General features: G+C 41.2%; 1 protein-coding gene across 1 annotated transcript in view; it reads left to right on the top strand.

Moving 5' to 3' along the window:
* Positions 1-4,727: 4,727 nt before the first annotated feature.
* SNX3 (sorting nexin 3) overlaps positions 4,728-13,644 on the top strand; it is a 40,506-nt gene continuing 31,589 nt past the window's right edge. Inside the window, exon 1 of the mRNA XM_004372443.3 lies at positions 4,728-5,218. Within this exon, the coding sequence (XP_004372500.1) occupies positions 5,057-5,218 (162 nt within the window). The 5' untranslated portion in view covers positions 4,728-5,056. The remainder of the gene's footprint in view (positions 5,219-13,644) is intronic.

The following is a 13,644-nucleotide window of genomic DNA, read 5'->3' as shown; positions in this document are numbered from 1 at the left end:
AGGTTATACAACTTCTCTCCTAAATCTTCTCTGAATATATTCAGTTTTATATTTAAAATCTATCTGGAATTTTTCATATATGGTATAATGCAGGGGAGTAGCTTTGTGGTCTCCCTCACCTCTAGACATCCAACTGTGCCAGCATCATTTTCCCAATGAATTGCTCTCTTCCTTACATGTTTTTATATATTGGGATATGTTTCTGTACTCTATTTTACATTAAGCCAAAACCATACTCTTGTTTACAGTGGCTTTATAGTAAGTTTTAATATTTAGTAAAGCAACTTTCCCATCAATTTATTCACTTTCATAACTTTGGCTATTCTCCAACATATGAACTTTTAACAAAATGTGTCCAGTACCACCCACCCACCCAAGGCAGGGGGGAGGGCAAAACCAACCACATTAGGATTCTGATTATAATTGCATTAAATTATTAATTTTGGATGGATTGACATTTTTCCGATATTAAGTCTTCCCATCCAGGAATACGGATTCTCTATTATTTAGGAGGAGCGCTGGTGGTGCAAAGTTTGAGCCCCTGGCTGCTAACTGAAAGGTTGGCGGTTCAAATCCACCCTGTGGCTCCTCAGGAGAAAGACCCTGTAATCTGCTCCCGTTAAGATTAACCCATTTCCACTGAGTCCATTCTGACTCATAGTGACCCTACAGGACAGAGGAGAACTGCCCCATAGGGTTTCCAAGGCTGTGCATCTGCAGAGTGGCTGGTGGGTTCAAACCACCAACCTTTTGGTTAGATGCCAAGTGCTTAAACCACTGCACCACTAGGGCTCCATCCATTAAGGTTACAGCCTAGAGAACTGAAGCCATTCCCAGAGACCATCCTTCAGCCAAACCATAGATAGGCCCATAAAATAAACAATAATACCCAAGAGGAACATGTTCCTTAGAACAAGCAATTATAGAGCAAAAGGGCAACTGCACAAGGGCAAAGATGAGAAGGCAGGAAGGGGTAGTATAGTAATTCAGGACAAAAGGAAAGGGGAACCTAGGGCAGAAATAGGGGGAGTGCTGGCACATTGTGGGGAATGAAACCAATGTCATGGAAAACTTTATGTACAAACGATTGAATGGGAAACTAATTTGCTTTGTAAACTTTCACCTCATGCACAATAAAAAACGTTTTAAGAAAGATTACAGCCCAGAAAACCCTATGGGGCAGTTCTACTCTATCACATGGGGTTGCTGTGAGTTGAAAATCAACTTGACAGCACCTAACAACATCATTTATTTTTTAGCTATGTCCTTCAGTAAAATTTCCTGATTTTGTTCTTAGAATTCCTGTGCCTTCCTGTTAAATTTCTTCCTAAGTATTTTGCACATTTGGTCATTGTTGCAAATAAGCTTTTTTCCCTCATCTCCATTCAAACTAGACATTTCCTGGAAAGAGGAAAGCTATTATTTATGTTCTTTACTTATATCCAGCCACCAAATTCTCTTAATTCTAGTAGTTTATTCTTCTTGGATTTTCTAGGAATAAAATTGTATTTCCTGGAAAATAAATTCTTTTTTCTGATGTTTATGTCAAGCTCTTCTTTAGCTCTATGACTGTGCTATGCTGCCGTGCTGCAATCCTCTGTAGCCACCTCCCCACTGCAGGCAACTGGAGTTGCTGCCCAAGGCTGCCCTGAGTGGCCGCCAAGGACGGAGACAGAAGCTTTAGATGAGTATATCCCATGAATGCTTTATTCAGGTGTCAGGGATGACACCTGAGCACAGTGGTTCCTAGTCTCTTAGCTCTCATATACCCCAATTAACAGTCATTTATACACACTTCTTGAGCTCAGTGCTATGGTCATACCAGCCAAGTTCCCGTTTGGTCTCTCATAGTAGGAGACAGGTCCATAGGGAAGCCCTGTCTGGGCATACTTATTCTGATAATAGTACCTTTACTCTTTGAAAATTCTTTTTGTTTTTGCTTTGTTTTGTTTGTATTTTACCAGGAGAGAGAATATTTTGGACTTTGGAAAGTGCTAGCTCCCATTTTGAATCCCTGGGTGGTGCAAACGGTTAAGCAGTGAAACGTTGGCGGTTGGAACCCACCCAGAGGCAGCAGAAGACAGGCCTAGTGATCTGCTTCTGAAAGGTCACAGCCTCGAAAACCCTGTAGAGTAGTTCTACTCTGCACGCACGGAGTCGCCATCAGCTGGAATTGACTTGATGGCAACTAACAATAGCAACTCCCATTTTGATTCTATCTAGCCTAAAAATTTATTTCATTTTATTGTTTTATTACATTAGCTTAAATCTATAGAACAATGTTGAATAATTGTCACAAGGCCACCCCATATCATCCATAATTTTAACAAATATGGCTACAAACAGAAACGTACTCAGAGAGGACTCCTCTGACCACCCTAATTATCGTCTCAGTCACTATCACATTATCTAGCTTTATTTTCTTCATAGCACCACTCGTATCTGCAGGTAAATTATTCATTGATTTTTTTGTTTATTATCTGTATCCCCAACTAGACTACATACCTGATGAGATCAGAGAATATCAATGTCTTATTTACCCTTATATCCCTAGTATCTAGTAGGCCTTCAATAAATACTTGTCAAATGAACAAATGTTGCGTTTTCTGAAAAATAATCTCCATTATGTTTAATTAATTTCTTTTTATCCTAACTTTTCTTGTATTTTTATTAGGGATGGTTGCTACTGATCCTCTGGAAAATTCTTCAGCATAAGGGGACAGACAAGATTTAAAGTGAATGGAGTTACTGAAACTCAACATACAAAAGAATGCAGAAAAAGTTGTGGGACTAAAATATCAGGGGAAATAACTGTCCAAGCAAGGATAGAAATTTATCCTTCTATCACTCCTTTTACAAAAGTTTTGCTGTATGCAACAACGTTCAAAAATCTTCATTTGCTATTGACTCTTAGAAATGAACTAACGTCTCCCAATAAAAGCTACTTAATTCAGAAAAGAACGTTGAATGAAGGATATCATTGCTGATGTCAGATAGATCCTGGCTGAAAGCAGAGAATACCAGAAGGATGTTTACATGTGTTTTACTGACTATGCAAAGGCATTCCACTGTGTGGACCATAACAAATTATGGATAACATTTTGAAGAATGGGAATTCCAGAACACTTAATTGTGCTCATGAGGAACCTGTACATAGACTAAGAGACAGTTGTTTGAACAGAACAACGGGATACTGTGTGGTTTAAAATCAGGAAATGTGTGCATCAGGGTTGTATCCTTTCACCATACTTATTCAATCTGTATGCTGAGCAAATAATCCGAGAAGCCGGACTATATGAAGAAGAACAGAGCATCAGGATTGGAGGAAGACTCGTCAACAACCTGTGACATGCACATGACACAACCTTGCTTGTTGACAGTGAAGAGGGCTTGAAGCACTTACTGATAATGATCAAAGACTACAGCCTTCAGTATGGATTATACCTTAACATAAAGAAAACAAAAATTCTCACAACTAGACCAATAAGCAACATCATGATAAATGGTGCAAATATTGAAGTTGTCAAGGATTTGATTTTCTGTGGATCCACAATCATCACCCATGGAAGCAGCAGTCAAGAAATGACATGACACATTGCACTGAGCAAATTTGCTACAAAAAACCACTTTAAAGTGTTAAAAAGCAAACATGTCACCTTGAGGACTAAGATGCACCTGACCGAAGTCATGGTATTTTTAATCGCCTAATATGCATTGAAAGCTGGACAATGAATAAGGAAGACCGAAGAAAAATTGATGCCTTTACATTATGGTGTTGGTGAAGAATATTCAGGACACCACGGAATGCCAGAAGAATGAACAAATCTGTCTTCAAAGAAGTACAGCCAGAATGCTTATTAGAAGCAAGGAGAGCAAGACTTCGTCTCACATACTTAGGACACGTTATCTGGAGAAGGGCATCATGCTTGCTAAAGTAGAGGGTCAGTGAAAAAGAGGAAGACCCTCAACATGATTAACACAGTGGCTGTAACAATGGGCTCAAACATAGCAACGATTGTGATGATGCAGGACCAGGCAGTGTTTCATTCCGTTGTACTTACGGTCACTATGAGTCAGAACCCACTCGATGGCACCTAACAATAAGTCAGTTTATTAATTAATAAATTTATTTTTAATAATGAGTTTCACTTCAAATGCTGTAGAGGTATGTTCACCACTTTCTTTCTTTTTTTTTAACTTACTGGAACTTTGGGGCAAATGAAGAAAAACCGGCCGGTCACCTAGAATAGGCCACGCAAGGTAGTTTCTGCCTGTCTACGATCTAAGAACGGTTTTAGTGCTATGACCTCGAGAATTTTTTTTAACATTCCACGCCCACACTTTATCGCCTTCAATTAATCAATCCAGACACGTGTGTGGTGAAACTCTCCGGTTAAGTCAAAATAATCATTTGAGGCATTTGTTAAAGGTTATGTAGAAAAGCATTTTCAGTGGTTTACGGTGAGAAGGGGAATAAGTTGGAACAGAGTTAGTCGGAGCAGTTTTGTTTTGACTTGCGGACAAACCTCGCGTATTTTGCCTTTTAACTTTTCTCCCGTTCCCCGCAAAGCCGCGAAGACCGTTTCCGCCGTTCCATTTACCGCCAAAGGTCGGAGTCGACGCAGAAAGACAGGAAACGCCCGCCCCCGAACCTCCCTGCTCCTCCGCACCTCGGCCGCAGGTCAGCGGCGGCGCTCTCGCTCGGTGCATTGTGGGCGTTGTAGTCCGCCTGGAACCTGTTCGTGACTGTAAGTCCTGTGACACCGCTTCTTCTCAACACCCCACCCTGCAACTCCTCTTCCCGCTTCAACTGGGCCTCCTGGGGCCGGGGTGCGGCGATCTTGCAAGTCAGCTGTTTCCTCCCTGGACACAAGAGGCGGAAGCCGGAGGGGTACGGGGAGGTACTGCGCGCGCGGGGTGAACGCCCGCCCTACGTGCTCGTTCGCTTCACGACCGCTGCGCGCGAGCCCGGTGTCCCCGCGGCGGGCGGCAGCAGCGGCGTCCGTGGAACGCGGAGGGGGCGGAGGGAGTCCGCGGCGGCGGCTGTAACAGCGAAATGGCGGAGACGGTGGCGGACACCCGGCGGCTGATCACCAAGCCGCAGAACCTGAATGACGCCTATGGGCCGCCCAGCAACTTCCTCGAGATCGATGTGAGCAACCCGCAGACGGTGGGGGTCGGCCGGGGCCGCTTCACCACCTACGAAATCAGAGTCAAGGTGAGGCCGTCTTTCCGCTCTCCCGAAAGCCCTCTCTCGCCGACCCTGTTCGCCCTCAACCGACCCATAAGCGGATCACCCCAGACGGCCACAGCGCCCAGGCTCGGAGCCCACCGACTTTCTGCGGGCGGGGGTTGTGGGCCAGGGCCCCAAGTCGTGTAGGGTTTATGTGGGGGCTGCATGGTGATCCTAGCGCCAGCACTTGGCGAAGGTGCTCGGAGAAGAGGGCGTGTGGATTGAGCGCCGTTTGCCTATTAAGCCGCTGATTGCGGACTGACATTTGGGTTGGAAAGAGGTAGATCTTTCGAGAAGCACAGCGCTTCACTGGGAAGGCTGTGAGTGAGAAAGGCGATTTGCTCAAAGTTGAAGCCTTCCCAGTTTTCTTTTCCTGGAGAGTTTTTCCAAAGGTGGCCAAGCCTAGCTGACTGTTCCAGGCCCTTCCAGAATCACCAGACTACACTCTTGTGAACCCAGCTTAATGGAAGTTCACAGAAGCCTGGCAAATTTAGTAGGGCTCAGGCAGACGGGAATGCTAATTGGAAATGGTTTGAGCTGCTAGGCTTGACCTTAGCATTCTGGGTCACCGACGCGCCAGAGGCTGAGGTGGGGAGTGTCGCATACCTCACAATCCAAAACTACAACTGCTTTAATAAAAGCCTATTCATTTGGGGATCTTGCTCTCTAATTTCAGTATTTGCACTTAAGTGAATGAAGGAATCAGCTGAAGTAGAAACACACTTATAATTTCATAACCAGTATTTGTTGGCAATAAGTAATTCATACGATTTGAAAGATGCTAATTGAGAATAGTGCTTCCTTTTCACTCTAGTTCAGAATTAGAGAACTTACCCACGTATGGAAGTATCTTTAAAAATTAATTACACAAAACTCATCCAGCTGTTAAAGACAACAAGAAAGTATTACACACTAAGCATAGTAAGATTTTGGCTTTAGAGTAACCAAAATTTACATAACAGGTTACTATTAACATTTAAGTGGAGTAGTTTCTCATTAACTTAGGCAGTTTTAAAAAGGAATTACTTTTTGTGAGTTTGCCTTACTAAAAATACGGAACAATCAAACTTTAAGATGAAACTAACAGTTTAATGTTACAAGCCACCCTTATCTCCCTATGGATGCGTAAAATATGAGTGATCAACAGTCTGGTTTTAGTGAAACTGCAAAATGCAGGCTTCAGTATAGCTAGGAAGTACACCCCCATATAGGCTTCGTGGAAGAGTGAAGATTCTTTGTTTTAAACTTTTGAAATGATTTTGGATTGTCTTAAATATATACGAGATTGTTCACTACAAAGAACTTCCTCATTTGCCGTTATTCGCCAATGGGTTTTTCTTTTTTTTCCTTGTGCTAAAACAGAACTTGGTATTCCTGTTTCTGAACTTCCATAGCTGGTACTTCCTGCCACACAATTGAATTGGAATCTCCTGCCTGCACCTTCTTCATATAATAACTTCGTGCTTATCTTGCTGAGTGCATTATATTAAATTAATTCTGGTATGATAATTTAAAGGAGCCCTGGTGGCAGAATGGTTAAGTGCTCAGCTGCTAACCAAAAGATTGGCAGTTCAAACTCACCTGTGGCTCCTCGGGAGAAAAGACCTGATGATTGGCTCCTGTAAAGATTTCAGCCCAGAAAAGACTGTGGGCATTTCTGCTCTGTCACCTGGGGTCTCTATAAGTTGAAGTCAATTGGACGGCACCTAACAACAACATTATAATTTAATTATATTCTTATAAACCTAATACCTTATTACCAAATAGCTGGTGTGACACTTTAAATTGTTTACAGAATGATCAGGAGCCCTGGTGGCTTAGTTGTTAAGCACCCTGCTGCTAACCGAAAGGTTGGCAGTTTGATCCCACCAGCTGCTCCACAGGATAAAGATGTAGCAGGGTGCTTCTGTAAAGATTACAACCTTGGAAACCTAATGGGGCAGTTCTGCTCTGTCCTGTAAGGTCACTATGAGTTAGAATTGCCTCGATAGCAATGGGTATGATATGATTGCTGCATTGGAAAGAAAATAATCCTTTTTAATAATGATTAATGAGTTAGGGAATTAACAAATTATACACCAACACTGGTTTGTATTTTTATATAAAACTGTTTTGCATCAATGGCCGTTATAGTCATAAATGCAAAGAACCACTAAGAAAATGTAATTAAGTTTCTAATGCTTATAAGATGCTATTGGGGTTTCTCTTAGTATGTATGTAACATGTTAACTTAAAACTCAGGATACCGTGTAGTATGACGTTAAAAACCAAAACCAAAACCAAACCCACTGGCCGTTGAGTTGATTCCGACTCATAGTGACCCTATAGGACAGAATAGAACTGCCCCATAGGATTTCCAAGGAGCTGCTGGTGGATTTGAATTGCTGACCTTTTGGTTAGCAGCCAAGCTCTTAACCACTGTGCTACCAGGCCTTCTTTAAGTATTATATGATTTTTGAAAGTAATTGCAGTCTTGTATTAAGGTAGAAGGGCCATTAAGATGGATAGGTTAATCATTTTGTAATTTTATTTATTTCTGTTTTTCTAAATTCTGTCTGCTCTCCCTAACCCCTACTGCCTGCCCTTTGCTCTTGAATTTGCCTTGTGGAAAACTTTTATGTTCCAGAATTTGGGCTCTTAAACTATCTTACAGTTACTCTTTAATTCTGTTCTTGAGAAAAATGTTCAATTTTACAGGATCTGATTGAAATTACTCTAATTTACAGAGTAATTTTATCTGGATGGTAGCACTTTAGAATGCAAGCTTCCCAATTTTCATTTATCTTTCAGTTTGAGGATAGTGTTTAAGACTATTACGATCACTTGATTAGTATCTCTGGGCTTTTGAAAATAAATGACACAGTGTTAATGTTTTTAAAAATTGTTCTAATGGGTAGGTACAGTACAGGGCACCATACGTGATTAAACGTTTAGGAAAGCTCAGGGTCTAGAATTATTTTGGCATATTAAGGAGAAGGTTGAAAGGGTAATTCAGTCACTGTTTATGAAGCTTGTGCTATAGTGTAACTTTTTAATTTCCTGAAGGTTTTAAATTAAGATCTGCTATTGTACGTAGACAACTTCTTTCAAACAGGAGTGAAGAATCTTTCTTGAGCTCTGAGATAGCTCTGGGTTCAAATAATAGATTTATCATTTATTAGCAAGGTAAGGTACAAAATCTCTCTGAGCTCCATTTCCTTTCCGTAAAATAGGCATACTATGAATAATACCTATCTCCTAGAACTAAGTGAGATGATGTACATAAATTCCTTTAGCACAGGAACTGGCACATAGTAAACGGTCAAAGTTTAGCTCTTTCTAAATATAGCTATCTTCTAACTTAAAAGTCAGTGATAACTATATTTTCTGTATGTTGATATGCAGTTGAGTTACCAAAATCATTAGATATCCTTGTCAAGAAAACTAGTTGGGGGAGAAAAACGTATAATAAAGTTGAAATTCATAAAAAAGACCAGACTTACTGGTCTGATAGAGACTGGTGGAACCCCCAAGACTGTGGCCCTTAAACCAAACCAAACTCATTGCCGTCGAGTTGATACCAACTCACAGTGACCCTGTAGGTCAGAATAGAACTGCCCCATAGGGTTTCCAAGGAGCGGCTGGTAAATTCGAACTGCCGACCTTTTGGTTAGCAAGCTAAGCTCTTAACCACTGCACCACCAGGGCTCTTTAGACACCCCTCAAACCTGGAACTGAACCCACTCCCAGAGATCACCTTTCAAACAATAAACAGACCTGTAAAGTGAACAGTAACACCTGTGAGGAACATGCTCCTCGGAACAATCAACCGTACGAGACAAAAAGGACAGTGTTTGCCCAAAAACAAAGTTTGGAAGGCAAGAAGGGGCAGGAAAGATGGGCAAATGGAAACGGGGAACCCAGAGAGGAGGGGGATAGAGTGCTGTCACATTGAGGGGATTGCATCTAATGTCAGGAAACAAGATGTGTATAAATTGTTGAGTAGGAGACGAATTTGCTCTGTAAACTTTCACCCAAACCACAATCAAATGTTCAAAAAAAAAAAGAAAGCTTCTTGGCATGAAAGTATGCCTTCATTGAGGCAAGTGTGGTATTAACAGAAGCCGTCTTGTTTAGTACTTAACCAAATAACCTTTTACAGTTGAGGCATATTAAAACATGAAGCTTAATATTAATAGTAAAGTTAACAGATAAAAATTTTGGCAAGGAAAATGCTCAGTAAAAGCAGCATCTTGATAAGTGTTTGCCATTCTGAACTGTTATAGGTGATTTTTCTCTGCATCAGTACTCTAATCTTAAGTTGGTAGTCATTAATATCCAAATTGTAAACTGAGAAGTTAAGTTTTAACCTTATTTTTAGGATTTATAAACTTGTATTGCCAGAATAATTTAAAGAATCAAGGCATTTTGATGCCAAATGGCATCTGCAGACTCTCTAGCTCTGTCAGTTGGCCATGAGATGTCCTGATGTCTATCTCTGATGCCAGCTACAGCTGGCTTTGCCAGTATCTCCATCATGGAGAGGCATGTTGCTAGCAGTGAAGATTCTGTTCTTAACCTAGCCCATCCCTTAAGAGGGAAGGGGAGGTGGCAGTGGCAGTGAAAAAGTAGCCCTGTTTTTTTGGTTAAGGGACAGTATTCTGTCTCGGAGCCCTTGTAGCACAGTGGTTTAAGAGCTTGGCCGCTAACCAAAAGGTCAGCAGTTCAAATCCACCAGCCGCTCCTTGGAAATCCTATGGGGCAGTTCTCCTCTGTCCTACAGGGTCGCTATGGGTTAGAATCCACTCGTTGGCAACAAGTTACTCTGTCTTACTTATTTTAACAGATTAGGAAACCAAGGCACAAAAGGTTGTCTGTCACCTGAAGTGAGTTATCTGATTAGTGTGAGAGGCAGGGTTAGATTTGAAGTGTTCTGGTCCTGATCCAGGAGCCCTGGTGGTACAGTGTTAAAGCGCTTGGCTGCTAACCAGAAGGTCATGATTGGAACCCACCAGCCACTCCACGGAAGAAAAATATGGCAGTCTGCTTCCGTAAAGATTACAGCCTTGGAACACCTATGGGGCAGTTCTGCTCTGTCCTGTAGGGTCGCTATGAGTCAGAATTGACTCGACGGCAGTGGATTTGGTTTGGTTTGGGTCCTGGTCCAGAACTGATCCATAGCTATAGTTTGATTAATTAAAAACAGTACATTAAAATCTTTGTTATCTACAGCCTAGTCTCAAGTGTCTAAACTCTCTGAAGGAAAGCCCAGTGTTTGCACCCTTGAGACCTAGGTGTTGACTCTTCAGTAATCTACAGCAGGCAGGATGCACCCAGGAAAATAAACAGCTGAAAAGAGCTTACTAGTAAATTATGTGCTATGATGAGGTAACCTGAAGAAAAAGAGTATTACAGTTGGCTAGTGATGCTTTTAAAAGGCAGACTTTTTTGTGTGTGCATGTTAAAGCTGAAAACTGAAGGGATCTGTCACTTGATTACCTATTATGTGCAAGGTATTGTGCTAGGTCCTTTCATGTATACATAAGTACTTGTTGCCATCAAGCCAGTTCCAAGTCTTAGTGACCCTATGGGACAGTAAAACTGCCCCTTAGGGTTTCCAAGGCTGTAATCTTTACAGAAGCGGATGGCCACATCTTTTTCCTGAGGAGCGGCTGGTGGGTTGGAACCACCAACCTTTTGGTTAGCAGCCCAGAGCATAACCCACTGTGCAACCAGGGCTTTTTCTGTGTATATTTATGTATAGATGGATAGATACATAGACACATAGATACATATTTTTAAAAAAACAAACCCATTACTGTCAAGTTGTTTCCGACTCATGGTGACCCTACAGCACAGAGTAGAACTGCCCGTAGGGTTTCTAAGGAGTGGCTGGTGGATTTGAACTGCCAGCCTTTTGATTAGCAGCCGAGCTCTTAACCATTGTGCCAGAAGGGCCCCACTAGCAATGGATAAGGGTTCTAGTTTCTCTGCATCCTCATCAGCATTTGTTATTTTCTGTTGTTTTTTTTTTTTTTTGAGTCATCCTAGTGAGAGTGAAATGGTATCTCACTGTGGTTGTGATTTGAATCTCTGATGGCTAATGACACTGAGTATCTTATGTGTTTGGTGGCCATTTGAATGTCCTCTTTGGTGAAATGTCTATTCATGTCCTTTGCCCATTTTATGATTAGGTTGTCTTTTTGTTCTTGTCAAAGTTTTATATATATTTTTGTAATTAGAATATTATCAGATATGTGGTTTCCGAAGATATCTCTCAGTTGGTAGCTTGTCTTTTCACTTTTTTGGTAAAGTCTTTTGATGAATAAAATTTTTAATTTTTATGAGGTTCCGTTTATTTATTTCGTCTTTTGCTGCTTGTGGTTTTGTTTTTATATTCGATAATCCATTGTTAAACGCTAGGGCCAACATGGTCGCCCCTGCTTATTCTTCTAAGAATTTTATGGTTTTAGTATTCACATTTAGGTCTTTAATCCATTTTGAATTTGTTTTTGTGTATGTTGTGAGGCATGGATCCTGTTTCATTTTTCTATATGTGGAAATCTTATTTTCCCAGCACCATTTATTGAAGAGACTCTTTTTTCCCCATCAAATGGACTTAGCACCCTTGTCAGAAATCAGTTGACAATAGATGTGTGAGTTCATTTCTGTACCCTCAGTTCTTTTTCATTGGTTTGTGTCTATTGTTGTATCAGTACCAGGCTGTTTGGATTACTGTAGCTGTATAATATGTTTTAAAATAGGAAGTGTGAGTCCTCCTACTTTGTTCTTTTCTTTCAACATTGCTTCAGCTATTTGAGGTCTCTTGCCATTCCATATAAAGTTGAGGATTAGTTTTTCCATTTGCAGTACTATAATCTTTATACTGCTATTTACTGATTTGATTCTTTAGTTAAAAGACTTAAAGCTTTCAGCCAGAGTTCTACTTCTTTCAAGAAATATTTAACTTAGAACTTAGGAGTTTGGACGTGGTAGAAAATTTTGTATAGGCTGTAGATTGCCAGAAAGGTAGTATCAGTTAGGATACATTCTGGGCTGTTTTCACAAAGACCTCAAGACTGAAGAAGAGGTTTTTTGTTGTTTGTTTGTTTTCATATGTAGAAGTCTTAGCAGCAGTTCAGTGCTGGTATGGTGGCTTGACTATCAGCTCACATCATATCCGCATTCTAGCCAAGGTGAAGACATATTCCTGCCCTGGAAGGACACAATCCAGAAGTTGTCTGTATCATTTCTATTCTTGTCCCATGGTCGCATGTAGCTTGGTCAAGTTTGGAAACCATGTGAAGAAGGGAAGAACACACACTGGACAACTAATAGGCTGTGCCACAAGTAGCAAACAGGTGATTGGGATTGACCATTCTAGGCCCTTCTAGAGTATAGCTATTTTTTGATCATTTCTCTTAGTGCATTCTGCTTTTTGCTGATGTCTTAAATTTTAAAGTAAGATTAATTTGATTTGCAAGAAATACAGTTCACCTCTTTTATTTTTATTAAATATGTTTATATTTCAGTTTTTTAATTTTTATTGTTGTAGTTTAAATGAAGTCTACATTTCAGGTTAGTCTCCCATATAAAAATTTATACATACGTTGTTATGTGACCCTAATTGCTCTCCCCATGCTGTGACAGCACACTCCTCCTTTCCACCCGATTCCCCATGTCCATTCACCTAGCTCCTAACCCTCTCTGTCTTCCCATCTCACCTCCAGACAGAAGCTGCCTGTTTAGTCTTTCATATCTACTTGAGCTAAGAGGCACACTCCTCACGAGTATCACTTTATGTCCCAGAGTCCAGTCCAATCCCTGACTGAAGAGTTGGCCTCAGAAATTGTTTTAGTTTTGGGCTGATAGAGAATCCAGGGGCCTTGCTTTCCCAGGATCCTCCAGCCTCAGTCAGACCATTAAGTCTGGTCTTCTTACTAGAATTTGAGTGCTGTACCCCACCTTTCTCCTGCTCCATCCGGGGCTCTCTGTTGTGTTCCCTGTCAGGGTGGCTGTTGGTGGTAGCCAAACACCATCTAGTTCTTCTGGTCTCAGGCTGATGAAGTCTCTTGTTTATGTGGCTCTTTCTGTCTCTTGGGCTAATACTTTCCTTATGTCTTTGGTGTTCTTCATGCTCCTTTACTCCAGGTGGTTGGGACCTATTGCGGCATCTTCGATGACCGCTTGCACGCTTTTAAGACCCCAGACGCCACTCACCAAAGTAGGACGCAGAACATTTTCTTAATAAGCTTTGTTTTGCCAGTTGACCTAGATGTCCCTTGAAAGCATGGTCCCCAGATCCCTACCCCTGCTACTCTGTCCCTTAAAGTGTTTGATTGTATTCAGGAAACTTCTTAGCTTTGGTTTAGTCCAGTTGTGCTGACTTCCCCTTTAGTGTGTACTGTCCTTCCCTTCACCTAAGGTAATAC

The sequence above is a fragment of the Trichechus manatus genome, unplaced genomic scaffold, assembly GCF_000243295.1.
Source record: "Trichechus manatus latirostris isolate Lorelei unplaced genomic scaffold, TriManLat1.0 scaffold00017, whole genome shotgun sequence".
NCBI classification, from domain to species: domain Eukaryota; kingdom Metazoa; phylum Chordata; class Mammalia; order Sirenia; family Trichechidae; genus Trichechus; species Trichechus manatus.
Note: the sequence above shows the minus strand (reverse complement) of the source record. Positions and strands in the feature narration are given on the sequence as shown.